General features: G+C 37.6%; 3 protein-coding genes and 1 long non-coding RNA gene across 11 annotated transcripts; 3 read left to right on the plus strand and 1 right to left on the minus strand.

Annotated features, from left to right (window-relative positions):
- Window positions 1–131: 131 nt before the first annotated feature.
- LOC111302622 (receptor protein kinase CLAVATA1-like) lies at window positions 132–4,233 on the plus strand. 2 transcript variants are annotated; one of them, XM_022898464.2, is made up of 2 exons: window positions 132–3,400; window positions 3,584–4,233. In XM_022898464.2, the coding sequence occupies exons 1-2, from the start codon at window positions 796–798 to the stop codon at window positions 3,940–3,942; spliced, it is 2,964 nt and encodes a 987-aa protein (XP_022754199.1). In that variant the 5' UTR covers window positions 132–795; the 3' UTR covers window positions 3,943–4,233. The 2 variants fall into 2 exon arrangements, with proteins under 2 accessions (XP_022754199.1, XP_089614183.1); XM_089758057.1 differs by having other exon boundaries at window positions 653–3,400; window positions 3,630–3,799.
- A 2,169-nt stretch (window positions 4,234–6,402) lies between these two features.
- On the plus strand, window positions 6,403–12,394 carry LOC111302112 (uncharacterized). Of its 7 annotated transcripts, none has more exons than XM_089758058.1 (3): window positions 6,403–6,616; window positions 8,151–11,282; window positions 11,736–12,394. In XM_089758058.1, exon 2 carries the CDS (start codon window positions 8,260–8,262, stop codon window positions 11,275–11,277), a length of 3,018 nt encoding a protein of 1,005 aa, XP_089614184.1. In that variant the 5' UTR covers window positions 6,403–6,616; window positions 8,151–8,259; the 3' UTR covers window positions 11,278–11,282; window positions 11,736–12,394. The 7 variants fall into 7 exon arrangements, with proteins under 7 accessions (XP_089614184.1, XP_022753942.1, XP_022753881.1 ...); XM_022898207.2 differs by having other exon boundaries at window positions 11,788–12,394; XM_022898146.2 differs by having other exon boundaries at window positions 11,812–12,394.
- Window positions 12,395–13,301: 907 nt separating this feature from the next.
- Window positions 13,302–14,470, plus strand: LOC111303298 (uncharacterized). The gene is made up of 3 exons (XR_002691742.2): window positions 13,302–13,514; window positions 13,608–13,719; window positions 13,989–14,470. It is a non-coding gene; the product is annotated as an uncharacterized LOC111303298 (long non-coding RNA).
- Window positions 14,471–16,968: 2,498 nt separating this feature from the next.
- Window positions 16,969–19,524, minus strand: LOC111303080 (thaumatin-like protein 1). The gene is made up of 3 exons (XM_022899134.2): window positions 18,826–19,524; window positions 18,067–18,730; window positions 16,969–17,758 (listed from the first exon to the last, which is right to left on the minus strand). The coding sequence occupies exons 1-3, from the start codon at window positions 18,875–18,877 to the stop codon at window positions 17,509–17,511; spliced, it is 966 nt and encodes a 321-aa protein (XP_022754869.1). The 5' UTR covers window positions 18,878–19,524; the 3' UTR covers window positions 16,969–17,508.
- Between the last annotated feature and the right edge of the window lie 5,328 nt (window positions 19,525–24,852).

The raw sequence follows: 24,852 nt of genomic DNA on the forward strand, positions 1-24,852 counted from the left end.
AGTGGATTGACATCTTCGAAAAGGGTATCAATGCTTGTCTTACTTGACACAGTTCGTGTAGCTCTCATATCGAGTAGTGATTTACAGGGCAACAAGTTTTTAATAATCTTCATTTAACTACTCTCATTCCCAGCATGAAGCGAGCCAAAAAAGTCACTTTGGCAAATGTTCCAATTTGTACTGTCAAAGTCCACAATCTAACTCGTTGAGTTATAGCCTAAAAGCCTAGAAGTCCACAATGTTTGCAGTGCTTTTGTAGTCCCCATTGTGTAATTATCGGTATATTTTATATATCAGAAAAATATTGGATAAGAAAGAGGAGGAGAAGCAGCCACCAGGAAAGCAAAACGAGAGGGTTGTGACTTGTGTATAGCATTTGACTAAGGGAGAAAAGAACAAAAAAGGTGGTCCTTTTTAGCTCACAGCCCAGCGGGAGTCAGAGGGGAAAAAAGTTCTTTCTCCGGGAAAGGGCATACCATGCCTTTAATCTGGGCCCAGCAATAGCCATCCCCAGTCTACACGAGTTCTCCCAAAAGGACAGGATCCACATTGATATTTGATGATCCCCAAAGTAAATCCCACTGATAAAACGACGCTGGGGACTTTTCAGATTTTGAATTTGTTTATTTCATATCCGAATTTTGTACTTCGGGGACTACGATTCCCTTCACAATGCACTGCACAACTCTACTTAACGTAGCTTCTGAGGGTTGAAGTCGCAATGCATAGAATTAACGCTTCATTCACTTCTCCTTCTCTGAGCAAATAGAGGGAACAGTGAAACAAAACATAGAAATGAGAAGCTTTTATAATTACCTTCTTCTCTATATTTCCCTGATTCTTCTACTATATTCTGCTAGCAGTAACGGTTACAGTGATCTTGAAGTTCTGTTGAAGCTCAAGTCTTCCATGATTGGACGCAAAGGTTCAGGGCTCGATGACTGGGAATTCTCCTCATCTCCATCTGCGCATTGCTATTTCTCTGGTGTTAAATGCGATGAGGATTTCCGTGTTGTTGCTCTGAATGTTTCGTTTTCTCCTCTCTTTGGCACCATTTCTCCGGAGATAGGGCTTCTGAACAAGCTCGTGAACCTCACTATATCTACCGTTAATCTTACAGGGAAGATTCCAGTGGAGATGAGGGATTTGACTTCTCTCAAGATATTCAACATCTCCAACAATGTTTTCAGGGGCAGTTTCCCTGGAGAAGTCCTTACAGGTATGACTCAGCTTGAGATTCTTGATGCTTATAACAATAACTTCACGGGTCTTCTTCCCATTGAGGTCGCGAACCTGAAAATTCTAAAACATCTATCTTTTGGAGGCAACTTTTTCACGGGAGAGATACCGGAGAAGTACTCTGACATCCAGAGCTTGGAATACTTGGGTCTAAACGGCATCGGTTTAACTGGGAAAAGTCCTGCGTTTTTGGCTCGTTTGAAAAACCTGAAAAACTTGTTAATTGGATATTTCAACGCCTATGATGGAGGAATTCCACCTGAGTTTGGATCATTAAGTCAACTCGAACTTCTCGACATGGCAAGCTGTAACCTAACTGGTGAGATTCCTGCGAGTTTGAGCAACTTGAAACACTTGCACTCATTGTTCCTTCAAGAGAACCGTCTCACTGGTCGTATTCCTTCTCAACTCTCTGGTTTAATCAGCTTGAAATCGCTCGATCTTTCCCTAAATGAACTTACAGGGGAGATACCAGAGAGTTTCTCTGCCTTGCAAAACATTACACTCATCAATTTGTTCAAAAATAATCTCTACGGTTCAATCCCGTCATTTGTAGGTGATTTTCCACATCTTGAAGTGCTTCAAGTGTGGGGAAACAACTTCACGCGTGAATTACCGGAGAATCTTGGCCTCAACGGGAAACTTTATAAGCTTGACGTAACTTCGAATCACCTCACTGGATTGATTCCACGGGATTTGTGTAAGGGAGGGAGGTTGGAGACGTTGATTCTGATGGAAAATTTCTTCTTTGGTCCACTACCTGAAGAACTCGGCAAATGCAAGTCTCTTACCAAGATTCGTATCATGAACAACTTTCTCGTTGGAGCAATTCCAGCTGGAATTTTCAACTTGCCCTTGCTGAGTATCATCGAGTTAGGCAATAATCTCTTCTCTGGTGAACTCCCGTCCCAGATGTCAAGTGCTTCGCTTGGTCAGTTAAGAGTTTCAAACAATAGGATTACTGGTAAAATCCCTCCAGCAATCGGAAATTTGCGTACTTTACAAATTTTGTCTCTTGAAATGAACAAATTTTGGGGTGAAATTCCTGAGGAAATCTTCAACATCAAGTTACTTTCAAAGATAAACATCAGTGACAACAATATTACTGGTGAAATCCCTCCTTCCATCTCTCAGTGTACTTCACTTACTTCAATTGATTTCAGTCAGAACAGTCTTACTGGTGAAATTCCAAAAGGAATTGACAAGTTGAAAGATTTAAGCATTCTCAATTTTTCAAGAAACCAGCTAACTGGTTTAATCCCTGCTGAAATCCGGTACATGACAAGTCTCACAATTCTTGATCTCTCGGATAATAATTTCGATGGGAGAATTCCCACTGATGGCCAATTCTTAGTCTTCAACGATAGCTCGTTTACTGGAAACCCCAACCTCTGTTCACCGCGCCACGTTACTTGTCCAGCTTTGATAAACCAAGCTAGAGGTTCGGGTCATGGCCAGGGAGCGTCTTTCACTGCTTCGAAACTCTCGAAGCTCATAATCACAATCATCACGTTTATCACGGCTTTGTTATTGATAATTGTCACGGTTTACAGAATGAGAAAGAAGAGACTTCAAAAGTCACAAGCCTGGAAGCTCACTGCTTTCCAAAGGCTAGATTTCAAAGCTGAGGACGTGCTGGAGTGCTTGAAGGAAGAGAACATTATAGGGAAAGGTGGAGCTGGGACTGTCTACCGCGGTTCCATGCCGGATGGTCTTGAGGTAGCAATTAAAAAATTGGTGGGTCGTGGTACTGGAAGAAGCGATCATGGGTTCTCGGCGGAGATTCAAACTCTGGGTCGAATTAGGCACCGGAACATTGTGAGACTGTTGGGTTACGTGTCGAATAAGGACACGAATCTGTTGTTGTACGAGTATATGCCTAATGGGAGCTTAGGAGAAATGTTGCATGGGTCAAAGGGTGCACATTTGCAATGGGAGAGGAGGTATAGGATTGCCGTGGAGGCTGCCAAGGGACTGTGTTATCTTCACCATGATTGCTCGCCTCTGATTATTCATAGGGATGTGAAGTCAAATAACATATTGCTTGACGAAGATTATGAAGCTCATGTTGCTGATTTCGGGCTGGCTAAGTTTTTGCAGGATGCTGGTGCATCTGAGTGCATGTCCTCCATTGCTGGTTCCTATGGCTACATTGCACCAGGTTCGTGACCCAGCCCTTTTTTTTTTTTCTTGTTTGGGTCTCATGTTGATAAATTTCATACACTTCCATAATTACACATTCAGTAACAACGTGGTCTCAATTCAATTCAAGAATTTGAAATGCAAAAGTTTTTGGCCATGAAAAGTATGACTTCCATTAAATTCTCTCTGGTTGCTACAACAGAGTACGCCTACACACTGAAGATTGACGAGAAAAGTGATGTGTACAGTTTTGGTGTTGTGCTGCTGGAGCTGATAGCAGGAAGAAAACCCGTCGGGGAATTTGGAGATGGGGTAGACATTATTAGGTGGGTCAGAAAGACCACATCGGAACTCCCTCAGCCGTCTGATCCTGCTTTAGTGTTGGCAATAATGGACCCCAGGCTAAGTGAGTACCCACTGGCAGGTGTCATCCATCTGTTCAAGGTAGCCATGATGTGCGTTGAGGATGAGAGCTCTGCTAGGCCCACCATGAGAGAAGTTGTTCACATGCTCACCAATCCTCCACAGTCTGCCCCAAGGCCAAGCATCCTCACCTTTTGATCTCATCAGCTATCAGCTCATCATTACCTTTGCAGTTACATACAAACATAAAAAACTGTAATAATTTCCTAACCAAGGTTTTGGGTACTAGAAAATGTACACTAACCTTCTATAATGGGCGAAAATTGTATGTTGTGTTAGTGGAATTTTCTGTTTTCTCAATGTAGAAGTGCTGCTTTTCATACACATGACTGAAGTCAGTTTTAGTAACTTTGATTTTGTTGCCTAATTGAGTTAAATGAGGTTTGTGTTTGATTTCAAAACAAACCTCCATTCCAATTTCCTTGAACATGTTCTGATTGTACCATATTTAGTTTACATTAGTCCTAAGTTTCTACATTTATGTAAGATCCATTGTACTTTACGATTAAGTATTCACACAGCGTAATTTTACGTTCCTAATTATTCAACAATTCTATTGATGTAAGCGGTTTGAAGTTGTCCATGCTCACTTCACATGATAGGTTTCCATGTTCATTGCATCATGTCATGAAAGGTGATTTTGGATGAACATTATACAATCAACTCACTGTTCTTTATATTGAAACTAGAACTTAGTAGCAGGCCTTTAACATTTGGCGGTAGCCATTGCTTCATTGTTCAAAATCAAAAGCCACTTGGTTAGTGCTTTGAATAGGGAGAGCAAGTAGTAAACTGATGCTGTTCATTCTTACATAGAAGCATATCTCCCTAATTCATTTTGCAAGGAAATGGAGGCCGAAAGAACTTGACTGCTTTTGAAAGGCAACTGACTTAAGGCAGCATTTTTTTTACTACTTAAAAAGTAACCTTCATTTAAGTTTCACATTAAAAATTTTTTAAATTTAAATATTTATTAAATATTTTACTATAATTTAAAAATTATTTATAAAATTAATGCTAATTTGAAGTTTACTTCAATGTTTTAAAATAAATCAAATAATTTAAAACATAATATAATAACATGACATAAATATGATATAAAAATAAAATATAAAAAAATGTAACTTAAAATTTTAATAATAATTATAAATAAAGTTAATAAAATTAATATGTATTTCATATTTTGTATCGATATAAATTTTAATATGTAATTTTTATATAAAATATAATATAACAAATTTATTCTAAAATCCAAAAGGAAAAGCAAGAGGACTATAGGGTCTGTGAGCTCACATGGACTGAGTTTCGGACCATTTACAATTGTCTCAATTCACAATTGAGATTAGAAGCGCCTGTCAGCCTATGTTACTTAAAGCCAACTCTACGAGCCAGTTGGCCCAATTGGCGGAAGCCCTTGTTGTTAAAGTTTCCACCTTTAAAACAAATGGGCACTATGAGATTTGGACATATCAAATCTGATGATTAATACATTCAGGAAAATTAGGACTGCTATGTTGGTCCAGTGTCGAAACCAAGGTGGTCCACGAACGACCGCAAAGGCTGCTGACATTCCATTTTCATTACATAAAAACACTATTTTGTCAAGCTGTCATCATCCTACTTTCCTTTTAGAAGTTTTTGATTAGAACTTTTGTGTTTAAGATTCTAAGCACCCTATAATGATCAGGACTTAAAACTAATGAGTGGGATGTATGACTATGACCACCGCACTCAATGTTTCAATCCAGTGTTCTACGCTGATTACCTCAAATCTTTTCGCTCTTATCCTTTTCCCTCTTTCATCACCCTTCCTTTCAAGCCATCTTGTCAACCACTTTTTCGGCTTCACCAGCTTACTTGGTACTGACCCACCATGCCGCAGCGTTATCCTAGGAAATATTTTTCTAACTACAAAAATGGGTTATGTCAACTTTTTTTTTATATATAATAATGGATGTAATTGAAAATGAACGTTACCATGCCTCAATATCTTGAAAGATTTTATAAATATTTATTTTGAACTTAAAAAAAAAAAGGAAAAAGAAAAATCAATGATGAAAAGAGGTAGGGGCCTAAAAGGTGGGCTTCGTGAAAACATGGGGCTTCGGTGATATCCAGTTTTTGGTTTCTAGTCCACATCGAATTTTAGCGTACACGCGAAGGCATGGAATTCCCTCCCTGGATGAGCGAACAATCATACCTGTAAGGGACACGTGACTTACAAACGATAAGCTCCTGTCCTTTTCAAGGGGGGGGGGGGTTAGACCTTGTCCACCCTCAGAGCTCATCATAAAAAGCCCCACATTTTTAAAAGCAATACCGCCCGAATTGACTCTTCTTTTATGCAACTTCTGTTTTTTATATTTATAAATTATTAGGAAGATACGGGTTTGACCCACCCACCCCACCCGACCGGGAAAGCATTTCTGACCATCTCGCACCCCCAGCACGTGCCATCCCCTAACCGCGAAACTAAAAACCGACCAGAAAATTGACAAAGTAAAACCAAAATTAGCAAAAACCAAAAATGAAATTAAAAACAAAAGAAAAAATTAAAAAAAAAAATACTAGATAGAAACGTTTCTCTCTCTCTCGTTCGAAAAAGGCTTCGCAGAGGACAACGCGAAGGTTTTGTGAAGAGAGAGAAAAAAAATTAAACCCCCAAAAAAGGAAAAACACTATCTCCACGGAGAGGGAAAGCTCAAAGCCAAAGGGTAAAAAACAGAATAGAAGAGTGGTGTCGTCTCTCTATTGGAGTTGGGCTTCAGAGCTAGGGTTTCGGCTTTCCTTTTTTTAAAGCTTTTTGATGAAGGTGAGCGACGTGTCACGTTTCAATTTCTTGCATTTTTGTTCTTTTTGGGTTATTATTATCAATTTTATTTCCATATTGACGGTTAGCGTTATTAAGAATCAGCTATATCTCTGCATTAATTAATATAATCTTAATTAAATTCGATATCTTTTAAATTCACAGCGCTCCTCAAGATATAGAGATTAGAGCAATCAAGCTAGGGTTTTTCGTGCTGTTTCTTCTGGTTTTTTATTTTTAGGGTTAGATCTTCTCTGTTTATGGTAATTGCTCTTTCTTTGTCCTGTTAAATGTTTGAGAGGCATTGCTGTTATTTTTTTTTTTTTTTTGGGTTTTTGTCTGTTATTTTGATTTGGCCTAATTCTATTTTATAACTGAAATTCAATTTATTTGGAAATCAAAGATGTATCTGGTAATTCTGATACTTCTAAAAGCTTGGGGTTTTAATAAGTTCTTTAATTTCAGGTGTTGAGTAGTGCCGTCATTTTTGTTTGTTGAATCTGTTTTTCTTGACAATTTATAATGTTTTGCATGATCAGCTTGTTTGGAAGGTGTATTACTGTGGTTTTAACTTCTTTCCTTTTTATTTTGATGATGATAACCAATTTTTTGGAGTAAAGGAATATATGGTTCTCTATGTTTGAGCATTGTTCTGGGGATGCTGGGAATTTTTTAACTCTTCAAATTGCAGTTATGTCCTCTGTGGATCAATCTATTCACCCTCTTTCCTTTAGGGGAGGAAAGTTGGTACAGAAATAAGGATGAAGTTTAGTACATTAGGAGTTTAATCATTGATAATTCTTTGTTTTACATCCGGAGATCCACTTAGCTTTCAGTTACCTGATAGAAATTAGCCTTTACCTTCCCTTAAACTCCACATTCCTCCTAGTTGAAACTCTCAAGATCTAATAGTTGCCCCGGTTAATGGGGCTTTAGTGGCACTAGCCTTCACCAGAGGTTTTCACTAATTGTCTAACAAAATGTCATCTCTTTGACCCACCATTCCACAACCTCCTTACATACACCGATCATGGCATTGCAAGTGGCATCTATATCATGCCTATTGGTATCTACGTGGTGTCACCTCTTGTATGTCGCTCATCCAAATGCATTTAAGGTCATGGCTGTCAATATTTGTATAATTGCATGTTTCTATATGATAATCAAATCAATTGTCTACATTTAAGATTCGTATTGAAAATACCGAATCAAGCAGCTGTGACTGCTGATTAATGTATATCTACAGAGGACAACTGCTTCTAACTTCATGCTGCATTTGTGTGGTAGAATGCATGCCGTATTCTGTAACTAAAATATTCTTTTCAAGAAATGTAGTGTTGTGAATGTATTTCTACTTGAATCATGTCATATTTCTTAGCTATGCTACCCAGTTTGATGTTAGACCATGGGGTGACTTTCAACACTATTAATTTGTTGACCAGATGTAGCATTTGAGCACATATATGGTTTAAAATTTATATAGAACTAATATCAGAAATCTGGAGTTGCAGAATTAACATGCCATACCATTTTACAGATTTCTTTTTAGACATTGTCTTGAAGCTTCACTCTTGTTCTGGATGGAACAGAAATTGTCATTGTGTCACAAAGTCTTCAGTGTTTGGTGGTTTGGTATCTGAAGTACCATGACGCTGGAAGATTTTTTCACTCTGACTGAGATGAAAGATGGGCTGACATCCCCTTCACGGGTTGAGGAGCTGTTAACTGTAATGAAAAAGGGTAAAGATTCTGTTGTGAAGAATGTCAGTGATGCAACCAGGCAGTGGACTGCTGTTGCAAGCACAATTGCTGCCACCGAGAATAAAGATTGTCTCGATCTTTTTATTCAACTAGATGGACTCTGGTTTCTTGGCAGATGGCTCAAGGATGCTCAAGATTTTGGTAATGACTCAAGTGACAGTTTTGAGGAAGAATCAATTAGTGCACTCTTACGAGCACTTGAAATGTTGCATAGAAATAATGAGAGGTCTATTTCTTCAGAGATCTGGATTACTGTCAAGAATCTTCTTGTCCACAATAGCCCTCGAGTTCAGGATAGAGCTAGATTGCTCTTTGATAACTGGAAACGAGGTAGAGTTACGGATGATGTTCAGAGTGGTGTTGATAGTGGTGGACGCGACTTTGGGATTTCAGACAATGCAATAATTACTGGAGAAAACGGTGGTACAGAATGTTCTGCCAAAGATGTTCCTGTTGCTGTAGGAAGTGCCCATGAAGAAAATGATGGTGTAGATGCTGCAAAAAATGAAAACCTTCCTTCAAACCTAGATGGTGTTCAACCAGAAAGGGCTAAAGATTTATACATTGAAACTACTAATGATCAGGTCGAGTCTCACATAAACTCAGACTGTGCAGACATGGAAAACAAATCTCCAAATCATATGGCCTCCACTTTTGTGCCAAATCCCATTCAAGAAAAGTCGTCCATGAAGGAAGAGCTCCCAGCAAAAACTGTGGAAGAAACTGCATCCCCTGAGGCATGCAGTTTGCCAGAATTAAAGCAAGAAAATGTTGGTGTTTCAGTTGCTCAGAAGTTGAATGGGGTTTCAACTGATGAAAAGAAGTTGGATATGACAGTTTTTTCCTCTAGTACTTTGGAAAATGTACTGGTTTCTTCTGGTTCTGGTGTTGGAAGTGCTCAGGAGGCTGTAACGGAACCCAATTTGCAAAATGATTCTGAAGCCAATAAGAGTGATGTTCTAAAATCAGTTGCTCTGGGTGATGATAGTGCACCCGTTTCACAGCCAAAGAAGGCAATGGGTGATGCAGGGGTTACGAATCATTCAGGCAATGGTTCTCATTTGTGCATGTTGCAGAGCTCCCCTGAGAAGGAGTTTATATATGGAAAGCCTGGGGATCTGGAGACTACCTTTTCCAGGATGGAAGACATTGGAACAGTGGATGAAGATAAGGAGAGTTGTGGAGTAGAGCATTTGAGGGGTGGTACCAATTTTACCCATAGTCCTGATGTGATTGATAGCAGAACGTCTGATATTGAGCTTGAGTATGGCTTAGTCGATGCTCTAGAAGTTGCCCGAAAAGTTGCTCAAGAAGTGGAGCGAGAAGTAGTAGATGACAGAGAGCCTTCATGCAGCTCTTCAGAGAAGATTTCTGGAGTTGGAATTAGGCAACCCGGTACTCCAGACTCCATAAATGGAAAGCAAGACCTGCCTACACAGCTCATACCAAAGGAGGTGTCAACTGGACCCAATCAGTCTGCTGAAACATATAATGAGGTGGAGAGGCACATAATTAATTCAGATAATGTAGACAATGAACCAGAAAATGACTTGCATGACATGGAGGCCTCTCAGTTGACCGTGATTCAAGAACCTGAACTCAACACTCAGAAAAGCCTTTGTGATTTTGACCTGAACCAGGAAGTCTGTTCTGATGACATGGAACGCGCAGTTAATTCCATCTCCACCCCCATTTCAGTAGTTTCTGCTTCAAGGGCAGCAGCGGCTCCTTGCTTGCCTGTAGCTCCTCTACAGTTTGAGGGGGCTCTTGGATGGAAAGGATCTGCTGCCACTAGTGCTTTTCACCCAGCATCACCTCGCCGAAACTCTGATGGTGAGAAGACTCTTTCCCTTGGGGGAACAAGCAGTAGCTCAAAACAAAGGCTGGATTGCCTTGATTTTGATCTTAATGTTGCCGAAGCTGGTGATGAAAAAGGTGCTGAACTAATGTCAGGCAAACAGGTTACAGTCTCACCAGGCCTCCATTCTGTGGAATCTTCACTGGAAGTGAGTCCAAGAAAATCCAAGAGACTTAAGCTAGATTTAAATCTTATCAGTGATGATGCTTATGCTCCTGCATTAGAGTCAAGAGTTGAGGGACAACTCTTTTACAACAGGAATGGGCATCGTAGCCCTTCACCTGCCTCATCATCATCATCAATGCAGTTTTCTCTGAGGAACATTGATTTGAATGACAGACCATACAGTCACAATGATGCTTCAGAACACGGGACTTATCATGGTGGATCTTCGCGAAATGTAAATGCATATGGAGGGCCTAAACTAAATAATCCTGTTATTTCTATAATGGGTACTAGAGTGGAAGTCAATAGGAAGGATGTTGTTCCTCAGGTTGTATCGTTACCAAATGGCAAGGCTCTTGAGCCTGCAACAGATGCAAGCATGACAAGAACTGTAGGTTTTCTGGGGTTGGGTCCCACTGTGTCATATGCACATTCTCCTGCATTTAGTTATAATGGACTGGCTATGGCACCAACGATGTCCTTCTCTTCTGCCATTTATGGGGCCAGTGGCTCAATCCCCTATATGGTCGATTCTAGAGCATCTGTTGTGCCTCAAATGATGGGCTCTACATCTGCTGTCCGTCCAGCCTACTCTCAACCACAGTTCATTATGAGCATGAGCAACGCACCTGTTGGTTTAAATGGTTCAGTCCCCTCACGGCCTAATTTTGATCTGAATTCCGGTTTAGCAATTGAGGGAGTAAATAGAGATTCCATTGGTGTAAGGCCGTCTTTCCTGCCTGGTCAAGACAGGTCAATAGAAGATCATTTGAGGGCAAACTCACAACCCTCTAGTTCTGGAGTTGTTGCAAAAAGGAAGGAACCAGATGGTGGATGGGAGCCACACCTATTTAACTACAGACATCAGCAATTTCCATGAAAATAGTAAGTTCATATTTATGTTGCTTCCTTCCTCACTTTGGATCAGTTCATAAGCCCAAGCTAATTGATGCTTGCGTTGCCAAAGATATCTGGAAAATCAAGATTCCAGTTGCTTTCATGGGAGGGGAGTTTGAACTGAATAAAACAGGGAGATTTGGAATGTAATATGATTCATGAGATTGATTGCTGAAGGGGGGGAAATTAGATTTTAATTGTTTTAGTTTTGGCTTATTTTCTTGTTTTCCTTTTATGTGTTCCATAGAAGGCCATTGCAACCATAGAAGGCTTGGTACATGTAGTTGTAACTTATCTTCCATATATGTCATAGAAAGTTAGCTCTTCTACCATTTTTTTTTCTCTTTTTGGCAAGAACAATTTTGGTTATTAAACGTATGACTTATTTTTAGCTGTTGACAACTAGAAATTGGTGTATTCCTTCACATTGTCACGTTTCAGATTGGTAATTGTTTTTCCATTTCTGGATTATTGCATTTATTTTCCCATGGAGATTGAGATTTGCGTTTCGATTTAGAAGGTTTGTCTTCTGCTACTTCGTTGTCTTCGCCTTTGGTTCCCGAGAGTTCGGGTTCTTCGTCACTGGGTGCTTCGAATGGGAAACTTGGAGCCATGAGATAGGATTTGGAGCAGGCGAGTTCGTGCTTTCCCGGTTCAGAAGAGGGATTTCTAGGTGCGTGGAAGGCAAAAAGAAGCGAGAACGTTAAGGGTGTCTTTATTATCGCTCTCCATTCGCCCTAACGTTAAGCAAAACGGTGCATTTGAATAGTTGGGTTGGGTGCTTGCCTGGTTGGGTCCAGGTCCATAAAAAATTGGATTTGGCAACTACATATGCAGAACCTGTGGCCCGTATGGAGCCGAATCCCACTTTCTACTTGCTTGCAACCAATAAGCCCATGCTGAAGAGGGTTTTCCTTGGAGACTAGGACCAGACCAGGACCATCCATCGATCTCGTTCCTTTTATGGGCGTAGACTACGGTTTTAGCTTCTAATTTCTATATATATTAAAAAAAAATAGATAATTTCAAAGTCTTGATGTATATTTTTCTTCTTTCATAAAATAATAGGGAATATTATGGTTCAAATTTAAAATTTAAAATTTCATCTCATTCTCACTATATAAATTGATAAATGTCACTTACCATTATCAATTACAATGTAAAAATATCATAAGGAATATGTTATATTTATTTATACTAAATAAAATTGGGAAAACACGTTTTATATGGTTGTAACAATGCAAACAAGTTACTAGGAATACATACTAGTAACTAGGTTAGAACAATTTTAAGGAACAATAAAATGTTGTGTCATGTTCAAGCAAATTTAAATTTTATGTTCTTCTTAAAACTCTGTATGTTTTATTCATTTGAAACATGGAAAGAAAATTTGCAACTCCTTCTAACACAGCATATAGAACCGTAGTATTCATCATTCTTAAAACTTGCAAAACTTAAAATTTTCGCAAATTGACACACTTTAAAAAATTTCTAACACACAATATGAAGATAGATAGTAGGCTTATGCTTTAATCATTCACAAAATACAACGAATTTAAGAATAGACAGTTTTCTTTTTTCTTCTTTTCATGTATCAAACAATGGATAGTATTTAAAGGTTTCAAATGTAACTTTTTCTTACTTTATATTTTCATTAAAAAAAAAATGAAAACCCACATAACTTTCGGCGTTGCCAGGTTAAGCATAGTCCGTAGTTGGAGTACAGATATTCCCCGTACCAAACAGAGCCATAGAACTATCCAGAAATCTTAGTTAATCCACGCCAGGCGTGGAACTATAGTCCAATCGTTATCCGCCACGTTTCCAAAATCATAACGCACCGTTGACGGAGAATTGGTCAAGTGGACTCAGGACTTGAAGTCATCTTATGTGGGCCCCGCCATAACACTCGGCTTCTCCACGTTGAAGAAACAATGCTAAACCAATAGAATTCCGCCACGTTCCAATAAACAAATCTTAACCGTTGATCCTCCACGCTGGCAACAATGACCAAGCGAAACAATCAATCATAACAATTCACTTCCCCGTAGTCAAATCTACGCAAGATTTACAACCTCGCAATCCGAGTTTAACATTTAACTGATCATTCCGCCGAAGGCGAAGCTAGTAGAAAAAAAGCCTAAAAGCGAACAATGAGGAAGTGGGCGATCCCTTTCTCTTTGATTCTTCTTTGCCTTCTCTGTTTCCTCTCAGATCAAGGTAAGCTTAGGCCATTTTTCTTCTATTTTTCAGATTTTTTTTATTGATTTTATTAGCGTTGGAACGGTGAATCTGAATCTACCGTTGTTTCAGGGAGAAAAGTACAAGTAAATGCTGAGGAAGGAGCCGTAGATCCACCAAAAGATGAGGAAAAGATCGGCGCCGTGCCAAACGGCTTACAAACTGATTCTGATGTAGTTAAAAGGTTGGTATAATTTTGTTTTAGAATATACCTTTTCATTACTTTTTTGCTTTATTTCTTATATTTTGAATCCGAAAATGTTTTTCGTTTTTTTTTTTTTTTTCTGTTTTTGTTGATCTACCATGAATGTGTAGGTTCTATGTAGTAGCAATTTAACATGTTAGAATCCGACATTGTGATGTCAGCCTTGGTCTGCATGCTAACTAACATGTAGGAATTCCTATTCATTTTGCTAGTTTCTTTTTTGACGAAATCATTTGTTGGATCTTCAGGATGAGGGTGTGAAGCAAACAGCTCAGCTTATATACCAGACAGCTCTAATGGAGAGTGGCTTCAATTTACCTGATCCCAAGGATTTTGCCTCACGTATCTACAGCTCGGTAAAATCTAGCCTAAATATCAGTGCTGATGCTACAATTGAGGATGATGATGATGATGTAGAAGAGACTGAGTCCGAGACAAAAGAACGCACAGGCACGCCTAAGAGCGAAGCTGAACCTGCCAAAGATGATGCAGATACAGAGTCTTCTGATCTCAAGGATGAATTGTAGATTATCTGAAGCGTTAGGACATGCTTTTTACATCTGTAGTCTATTCTCTCGACAGAACACGAGGAAACTGCATGATGCACTTTAAGTCTGAAACTTCGACAAAAGAAAACATTAGTTGTTAAGAGTTAATTATACCATAGTTTTCAGGAATTTTGTCTTCAGTATCTAATTAATGTTGAGGCAATGAAATTAAACTGTGCATATTTTCCGCTCTTCAATGCATGTCATTGCTTTTCAGATTTTCTCGGATTGATGATGATTCTCTCTCATCAACTTTGTTTGATGCCAACTGGGGCGAAAGCATAGGCTCGACGCAGGGTCTGTGTATTGTGAACCTAAATTTCAAGGCCTCCCCCTTTGTTGGTAGTGATACGGGCCTTCTCCGTATAACTATACGCCTTGCGGAAGAGGTATGGGGACTTGCGATGGAGTATGTGGAATGGTGGCCCCCCCAGCTATCAGTATAGGCCATGCTGTATGAGTTGTGGGCCATGAAGCCCAATGGGAATTGGGTAGAAATGCACTTTTTTCTGGGCCTAGACTATGTAAGCTGGTCCAAATTTCCACAAAGAAAAAGCTGGCCTAAGCAGAAACATTGCTGGATGCCTGGCAGGATCCATTATCTTTTCCTTATACTTGACAATTGTGAATTATATTATCCAAAAGCCTCTGCTTTATTATCGAGTTTCAAAAGGAACAAGATTCCACATTTTATTAGCAACAATTCCTGACAGGCAAATCTATTCATTGGCGCTTTGGCGAGCTTTCTATCAGAGCCATCCAAAGAATAAACAAAAGAAGCACTAAGAAAAGAGTGCTTAAAAGACGCAGATTTGATTCGTTAGAGATAGACACCATTATTTTGTCGTTAGTTATTTTAATCATTGGCCAACTGCCATTGCTTTAGATTTTATCTGTAATTAAATGACTGATTCCGATTCGTCCAAGTTTTATGCCATTCAGTGGATGAAGGCAACCATTTTTCATCTTGTTTCAAAAAATGGCCAAATTTGTGCGGCTTTTTCAACTTGTGAACCATAAAAGCATTGCTAGAATAGTGATTACCATGTCATATTTTACCCTGTAAAATATAAAGGCTGTGAGACAATGCCTTTTGAGGATCGTACTAAATGAAAACTCTGAAATATGGTTTGAAAATTGCTATTTCAAAGCTCCAAACTGAAGAATCTTTGTCAAAAGCCGCATAAAAGCGGTAGTGTTAGGGATGTCAACGGGTAGAATTCAAGTAGGATAGAACATTTTTCATTTTCATTTTCAGATTTTTATATTATACTTATCTTTGTATTAATGTCTAATGGATATTTTAATATATTTTCATCTTCATCTCTATGAGTATTTAATGAATATGAGTAATTTTCGTACCCGTGATTTTTTTTTAAAAATAATTTTTTTTTTAATTTTTTAATTTTTTAATTTTTATCTTGTATATTTAAGCAATTATTTTATAAATATATATTAATATACATTTTCAATAAAATATATTAATTCTAATTAATTTAGAATAATAATTTAAAAAAAAATTATTTACTAAATAAATATAAATATCTATAAGATACGGATACGAAACAAGTACTGAATAAATATTATATTATCTATTTTCATTCTTATATATAATAAAAATTTAAAATTATAGTAATCATCTTTATATTTATAATATAATACTTATTTTCATATTTATTCAAATAAAAAATTAATTTCTTATTAAATATGAGTAATATTCATATCCTTATGTAACGCCTTCTTTGCGGCTTAATCATATTCTCTATCATGTAATGACGAAATTCTCCCTTTCCTTCTGATAAAATGGGGGCTTTGGTTTTGGACCACGCGGCCAATTTCAACAAAGGAAAGTGGCAATGCCTAGATAGGACGAGTCGCTTTGTTCCTTTCAAATTTTAAGGGAGGTCAGAAGGGTCCCGTCCGCAAGTTTGCCAATTTATCACCGCTCAAAACCCACTGAAAATGGAATCCTAACGGTAGCTTTTTCGGGCTTTACAAGTGTCATTACAATTTTGGGAATCTTTACCTTTCTATCTCAATCTTCAAAGCCGGAGAGATTCAAGTGGCATATCTAGATTCCATCGCACACTTTATTGGAACAAAAAATTTCTAGCATGGTTGAAATTTATATGCTCACTTCCAAGCTGAGATATGACAATTAGTATACTCATTGTTTGTAGTTTTTGGAACTTCATATGATTAGTTGATCTCTTCATAATTATGAGACCATTGGTAAGAATCCATGATTGATTTCAGGCACCACTTACCTCGTATCTGTCCCGAAAATATGCACAAGAACTGAGGAGTCGGCAGTTCAAAGTTTTGACGGATTTTAGATTTTTTGGAAGGTCTTTACTCATAATATATATATGAATTTACTCATAAATTTATTAATTTTATTGACAGAAATATGTTGAAGAAAAAATTTTGAAGGTGTTTAAAATTTTTTTTTCTTTCAAATTTATTTATTTTTTAATTTTTAGAATTGTCTATAAACACACTATTTCAAAGCATGGATCTGCCAATGTTTGAGAATTTATAGCTCAATCCCAAGTGATAAAAAGCAATGCCGATCTTAATCCACACGATTGATTTTAGTTTGTGCAGCTAAACAAGAGGGAATAATACTTGCATATTTCAATCTCATTCTCTTATATTCATATGCAAAAATGTCATTCTTGTAGTCGTGATACATTAATTTATTATGTATGCTAAGTTGCTTGTGTTTTATATGCAGATTGCAGACAAAAAAACCAAATTTGATAAAAGGAAATGATGGAAGAATGGCCTTAGTCATAGATACCAGAATTGCAAGACTCATTGCGGCTAAAGTAAATCATCAATTTAAACTACCCAGCTTGCAATTCCAGCAAAGTGGGGCTTTCCTTTATCAGCTACACATCAACAGATACCAACCAGATTGCTCAGATTCACCGCAATGTAACACTTTCCTCAAATGCCCTCTAATTAGTCAATTAAAAATCATGACTAAAGCTCTTCCTTTTTCGAATTTGTTGCTTTTGGTGTTCAACTCTGCCAAAACTAAATTATAATGTAAAAAAAAAAAATAGTAATACTTTTGTTTTTCTATACACGTGGCCTGGAAAATTGGGCTTTGCAATCTGGACCTCAACAGCGGTACTCCCCATAATGCAGAAGAATCCCAAATTAATTTCCACGTTAGCTGTTAATTAAATAAGCTGCTTATGTAACTTTGAGATTACGAATAAAATATAGAGAGGAAGAGAAAGGAAATTGCTGAAGCTGACAATGTGGTGTGGAAAACAGCAGAAGAAAGAGTCCCGGAAGACTCCCCTGTAAGAAAATCTAGTAACCATGAATTAGTGTCGTCCGTTGGGACCTCTCCTGACCCTGTAATAGATCCATATGTGGTGCTTGTCGGCCCTGTGCCCATCGTCGTTGCTGTTGTGCCTGTTGTTGTTGGGGTCGTGTTGCTTGCAGATTTTTTACTGTTGAAATATAAAATCACAGCAATGGTTAATAAAAATGTTGACATTGCAGCAACACAAATGTTAACATAATATTGAATTTAAACCTAAATGGAGCTATTTACCATTTAAAAACTACGGCAATGGTTAAAAAGGAGATTCTGTTCTGATACAAATAGAACAAAGTTGTTTCATTTAGCACTTTTTTTGTTTTATGGATTCTAATGTAGAAAAATTAACCCAGACAAAACCTAATCATTTATATATAAAAAAAAAAGCATAAAGAAAAAGAATTAAAATAGTGGAATATTTCTATCCTTAGTGCTTGCCTTGTTGATGAAGGGCAGAATGTAATCGTATAATCAGCTCCTGTACATGTAAACGTACTCGTAGCATCGTCATACGCGTAACTATATGATCTTGGGCACGCCGCTTTGAACATCTCCGAGTAAGCAGATGGTTTACAGGTGTCGGGTGAGGCGAACGCACCGCTGCAGCAATACTCTGGAGTCCCAAAAGCCTCGCATGCACTCTTACAGGCTTCACCTGACCCAACCCGTAACTCATTCGGGCACTGCCGGTTCAAGTCATTGACGCACCCTGTTGACAAGCAGGTGCCTGACCCACCGCTTGGCTCCACGATCATTGGCAAGTTGTATCCGTCAACTAAACTAACGTCGTAGTAATCCTGAGTTCCTGAGCCGATCGTGAACTCAGCTAAAGTAGCTGGAGGGCTTGCACCTCTGCCATTGCATTCGATTTGGCTGGAACCACAGTCACCGGTTTGGCAGGTGACTTGACCTGTGTTTGGGTCTGATGTGCATCCGGTTCTGCCCCAGAATCTACCTGACCAACTGGGCGGCGCCTGGAAGGTTCGGGACCCACCAGATGGTAGTTCGAATCCGGTGCTATCTAACTGAGCGTTGCCAAGGATACCAGGCCAAACTGTGTGGTCACATTTATTCACAAGTGTAAATGTAGTCCCTGAAATCCCTGTGTATATATAAAGGCAGGCTCTGTAAATGTTAACGCTACTATATACTATAAATCAACATTGAAAAAGTTGGAAGAATTCTTGAAAATCTTACCTTGGAAGATGGAGAGCAGACTGAATAAACAAGTAGAGAAGATCAGATCCATATATCTGAATGAAATTTTGGGGTATAATTAACTAAATGTTAATATATCAAAATGGGTTGGTGAATGCTGATAAAGAAGATTATACCTTTCTCTCAAGAAGAAAAAGGCTGCACTGCCAGTGTGATGATGATGAATAGAAGAAAAAGGTTAGTTTAATGGTGTTGGTTGGGAGCTCATGAATTGGAAGAGTGTTTGAGGTTTTTCATTAAAAAAAAAAGGTTAAGTTCGATGTTTCCTTTCTCGTTTCTCAGAGAATAGACAGGAATGGAACGGAAGCAGGCGATTTGATGATAGGAAATAAATTTTACATCAGCTGGTCGCACTTACTGTGTATATATATAATATTTATAGATAGATAGATAGATGGATAGGGTGGAAGTTGGAATAAAATCTATTGTTGTATAAAGGACAAACCACGTAGTTTTTAGTACAGTAGTCTAAAAGTTGCAAGAAACTGTAAATCATAAAAAACCAGAACCAAAACCAAAAATATTTCGGTATTTCTGTCATTTAAAACAAAAACTAAGTTTAACTATTCTAAGTGAAGCACATTTTTTACCATTTGAATTTATTAGGTGCGACTAGCTAAATTTGCCGATCAGGAACAACCCTCGCCGGAGAAAAATAAAGAAAAAATCTCCTCTACACGTTTCAAGTTTTTTCTTCTTTGCATCTTATAATCATATATATATATATATATATTTCTAAGTTCAAAGTGTTTTTAAATGAAAAGAAAGTATCAAGTAACATGATTATTGTTCAAATCATGTAAATGAGAATATGAAACAGATTATTCATTTGTTTTTGCTCTTTAAAGATTAGAAAAAAGAAAAGTAAAGATTGACTTTGGATCGGTTGCTTAATTTCATGACATTTAATTAGTAAACCATTAATCTTTATCGTCTTCTGTTGATCATCTGGTTGAGGTCGTTCAAGTGTAGTACATATCGCTAGGTATGGATTTTTCTCCTGATCTCGATCGCTTTAGAAACATGCTGAAATCTATGGGCTAGAAATGTGAAAATCATCTTTTTCTTCACCTTTTTATCGTCACTCTTTTTTCAGTGCCCTTATGGTGGGCTCTGATAAGGGTAACTCTGCTAGAAGATGGGATAAGAAACAGATCAACAGCTGCTCAAACATTGCTTAAACTGATACAATCTCTGCTGTTCCGATAGCAATAGGTGACAATTATTATGTTTCCAACTGCGACAAAAGACTCGATGACATCATTTGGCTGGCCTAAGGGATAGACTGGATTAAATATGACAATGACAAGAAGATTTTCTTTATCACACTTTTTTTTCCCCGATCAAATTGCTAATGCCAATCCCAGTAGTTAAATTTCACAAATATGATGAAAGAATAGATCATGTTGTGATTATTCCACGTAACCTGTTGAATTTTAAAATGGAAATACTAAAAGAAAAGACATAGATCATGTTGAACGTTTAATTGGACTCAATTCGAAGGCTGAAACCCGAATCGAGGATACATGAGGCCTGGGGATGGAAGCTATAAAAAGGAGTACTGGAGAAAAGTAGGAACTGACTTTGCCTTTTGGTTAGCAAAACGGCAAAAGAGATGCTGATCCACGTCAATGAATACGTGTTGCCGTGGAAGGCACTTGGCTGTGGGACCTTATGATTGTCACTTACTCTCCGCTGGCCACCCGGGTCATCATCATTTGATTTATTTCCGCGTCTCCCACAACGCTACTGCATTTAGATTGCAAACTTCTTCAACAAATTAAGCCCTCATTGAGAGATTAATGCTCAAGAAAGGTCAGGGCAGCCAATGCAGTAATTTTTTGCTTCAAAATAAACAAATTATCAATGACTGTCTTGACTTAAATATGAAAGCTTTGGAAACATTTCGTTAAAATGAAAGAAAGCTTTGGAAAATGGCGTGTCCGAAAGCACATGCCAATGTTGTGCTAAAGCGAAAATGCCTACGTTGCATGTGGAAAAGTTGATGCCTTTTCATGTAGAGAAGAAAAATATCCAAATCTGTTTCTTGCAAATGTGGCTGCGGTTTTGAAAACATGTAATGCTACTATTAAAAAATAAGCACCATCGCTACATGGTTATCTATTGAAACATGCAGAGTCAGAATAAGTACATCACCTACACGTAAAAGTGCTCAAAGGTTTCCCTTTCCAAGGTTCGCTGCTCGAGGAAGAACAATATACTAATTGTTTGTGGCTGATATTAGTCAGGAAATTAAAGCTAGCCTACCAAAACAAGCGGTTGATCATGCATGACTGGCACTTATTTTTGCATATAAAATTGGAATTTCATAACTACGTTGCATGTTCGAAAGTTTCTGCAGCTTTCGGACAAACTTATCCATACAGAAAAGAAAGAATCCCAGCATTGGTGACAAAGAGCTTGACGCCGTTTACTTTAATCCAACGCCATACTGATAAGTGTCCTTAACTTCCAAGGACATAAAAATCACATCAACTTTATGTGATCATCTCCTATAGTACTTATCATAAATTTAAGCAGATCGTCCCATGACAGCATAAAAGTAGCGTGGCATGTTGAATGCAGTGGAAAAAATTAATTTACTTAATTAGCTTTGCATCTGCAGTCAGGTATAACTCTCAACTATCATAGCAACAGAGTTCTTTCAGGTTTCAACATCTGAGAGTGTCCTTTGACATGGTATCCATCGTGTAAAGTACACGTTTGGATAATTGCTAGTCATATAATTTTTTCCCATCACTTCCTTTTTCCTCTCAGTCTCACCTTTCTATTTCTTTTGTAAAGATTTGCGTCATACCGACAGAAGCCTAAATTTGATTTTGAAGGCCCTCTAAAAGCAGCGAGAGTTTTGCTTTTTCCCCTTTTTTTCTCGACTCCGTATGTTCTGTTAGGAGAGTCAACATCAATCGTATCAAATCCTTGATAAATCCTCGCTAAAATACCTTGGTTCGCACAAGAAATAATAGATTAGGTTTAACGGGGCACGCCGCCATGTTGATGATATGTCATGTTCTATAGGGCGGGAAACAAGAAACACAAATCATCAAGGGATTCCCACAATATGCATCATCTAAATTGATACATTTAGAAATATCATAGATTCATGGGACCTAAACAGTTTTAGCCTCAGAGTCTTTAAGTTTAATAAAGCTTTTTCTTTAGGTAATGCACGCACGAGTTTGGTTTAAGAGATGTGGAAAAGATGTCAAAAGGGTCAGCAAGACGACGTGGATGCAAATATGACAAGAAAAGCAAAAAGAGTAGAAAGGTTGGAAAGAGGGAGATTGTCTCAGATTTTGCTTTTACCATCGCCCCCCAATTTATCTTCTAGAATAGTCAAAAAGAAGTCTGCCCTTTTATTTTTTTTACTAGAAAAGAGACCCTAACCTAAATTGCCTTGCAGTCCGCAATGAAATGATTAATCTTTGGTAGGATTCTTACAACTTATACTGGGCTTGGTGCAATTGCACAAAGGCCAGGAGATTTCTACCAAGTTTCGTCAAACTCTAACCCAATCAGTCATCAATTGTTTAGGCCCATTGAATTGAGGCCTAAAATCATATGGTCCAGTATCTGAAGACCGTAGTGACTGATGAACTCATAAACGCAAAGCGACAATAAACAAGTATATGAAGTATCAAGGTGTACAATCATTTATTTTGCGCGTCCTTAAATAATCAGCTTTCTCAAGGTGTACTAGTTGGTTATTTAAGCCATCATCTCTAATCAGCTTTCTCAAATAAAATAGCTGCCTTGCTTAGTCAAAAATGGCGAAGCTTTTAATTTTCAAAGTTTAATAGTAAACAAGGATTATAAGAAGCAGTAGTATTATTATTCTAAAGCAACCTTACCCATTAGTACACATAAGAATCTTGAGTTTGACAAGACAAATGAACAAATAGCGTATTGTTTTCTCTTCTTCAAGCAAAGCATATGCTTCCCTTGGACTACCAACATGTTCTCTGACGTCTGATCATGACGAGACTCGCCTCACCACCAAACCTTTAGCCGGGATCATCAACTTTGACAAACAAAATTCTTAACAAAGACCCAACAATCAAAGGTTCAATGCAACAAAACATAAAATGTCTTTTTCTTCAGAACCTGGACTTATATTTTACCTAAAAGAGGGGATCAGCTCAATTTTGGCATATTCAACAGGTTATACAATTAGGCAGGTAAAATATAAAAAAAGCAGACATCTAACCACATGCATTTTTGTCTGTTTCAAACATGCACATAACAATACAGAGTCCGAATCACACTCAAGATTAATAGTGATAAAAACTATAAATTGCAGCCTGCGTGCTCCAAAAACTGCTGGATTTGAGCTTATTGACCCCCTGGAATTCGACTGATGAAACCAACAAATCATCCATATTCGGTTGACTACCCCCTTTGCTCCTTGGAATGGCTTGGCGGCCGTGAACTTTTGTTTTGTCTCGTGAGATTTTACCAACGCTAGCTAATGAGAACGACCTGATCCTCCATTAATTAATGGAGATTCCCGGTCTTCTCAGCCATAACAGTTTTGAGCGTGGGCTATTAGCAAAATGGGGCCATAGCGTCACCAGCTTAGCGGCAGAGACTAACGCCCTATTTGGATTTTATCGTATTTTTAATATAATACGATTGAATTCATCGTATTTTAAATAGAATCTAGATATTAACTTTAACAAAATTTATTTAATGTAAATTTTTTATTAAAATTTTTTTTAATCATAATTATAATAATTTTTTTAATTATAATTGTAATGATTATTTTTAATCTCTCTATAATCAATCTCACCATCCAGAGCTTAAAACGTTTCATCTATCTCTTTAATGTACACATTGTTGTCCGGGCAAAGGTTAATCACGCAACTGTCGAGCATTCTAATTTCCGCTGCCCTTGAATGGATAAGCATTAGCATACGTCCATGCGCATGACGAAAGCACCCATGTGCGACTGTGGTGGATCAAATCACTGCGGCTGTGACTAATTGATGTTAACATGCATGTTGCAGCCAATTAGAGCATCTAAATTAGCAAAAATTATTTGCCCAAATAATAATATTATATTCTGGCCTAATTAAAACAGGATTACTTGTAAATATGTATGAATAAGGTTTCACAAATGCATTATTGTTGCTTTTGTGATTTTGAGAGAATTATTATATTAAACTCGAATGAACTATTAATAAATCTATGGAGGCCAAGGGCAGTACTAGAAGATAAAATGCGTAGAAGAAAGTTGCCTCAATTGTAATTAAAGGTATAAATAATATATTAGTACTAATAAGTTATTTGAATTTGATTCGAATGAAACTTAAATTCGGTTCGATTATTATCGAATCGAGCTTGAACTCGAATAGTTCGACTTATCGATCGAGTCGAGTTTGAATATTTTTATACCCGATTCGAGTAGCTCGCGAGCTTAATCAAATTTTTATATTTAAATTTTTATTATTATTTTAATTAATAAAATATTTCGAATTCGAGTTCAAGTACAAATAATCGAACTCTTATCGAATATAAAAATCGAATTTATTTTAACATATTAATCGAACTTAATTGAGCGAATTTGAGTAACTCAATTTCGATCACGAATTGAATTCGGATTAAAAAAATAAAACTCAATCGAGTTCGAGCAGAGCTCAAACTCGAATTTTTTACTGTATCGATTCGACTCGATTTCACCCTTAATTACAATCATATTTTCTCAAATAACTCGTTGTTTATTCATGTAATTTAGGAGGTTGGACTAAATCTTATGGTTTGTTTTCTGTTTATTTACACATTGCCACCGACAATATGGGCCATTATCAGTTATCCATTCAACTAAAATGTGCCTGGCTGCCAGCTATCATGCACAGAATTAATGGTAACCTCCATAATGGTTTAACCAATTTTTTTAGTATTGTTGAACTTTCAAACTGACGAAAAACTTAAACATCACAATTTGTGAAATGTGGACCAAACTAGTATGCTTATATTCATTATTCA

The sequence above is a fragment of the Durio zibethinus genome, chromosome 3 (genome assembly GCF_047325235.1).
Source record: "Durio zibethinus cultivar Kanyao isolate XHJ-2024 chromosome 3, ASM4732523v1, whole genome shotgun sequence".
In the NCBI taxonomy this organism is placed as follows: Eukaryota; Viridiplantae; Streptophyta; class Magnoliopsida; order Malvales; family Malvaceae; genus Durio; species Durio zibethinus.

What these genes read in the sequence shown, in the direction of transcription:
- LOC111303080 (XM_022899134.2), bottom strand. Translation starts at nt 18,877, where the DNA reads ATGGATCTGATCTTCTCTACTTGTTTATTCAGTCTGCTCTCCATCTTC. An exon ending in TCTGCTCTCCATCTTCCAAG is followed by an intron (nt 18,731 to 18,825) that starts GTAAGATTTTCA and finishes ATATATACACAG; the next exon opens with GGATTTCAGGGACTACATTT. An exon ending in TTCTGCCCTTCATCAACAAG is followed by an intron (nt 17,759 to 18,066) that starts GCAAGCACTAAG and finishes ATATTTCAACAG; the next exon opens with TAAAAAATCTGCAAGCAACA.
- LOC111302622 (XM_022898464.2), top strand. Translation starts at nt 796, where the DNA reads ATGAGAAGCTTTTATAATTACCTTCTTCTCTATATTTCCCTGATTCTT. An exon ending in CTATGGCTACATTGCACCAG is followed by an intron (nt 3,401 to 3,583) that starts GTTCGTGACCCA and finishes TTGCTACAACAG; the next exon opens with AGTACGCCTACACACTGAAG.
- LOC111302112 (XM_089758058.1), top strand. Translation starts at nt 8,260, where the DNA reads ATGACGCTGGAAGATTTTTTCACTCTGACTGAGATGAAAGATGGGCTG.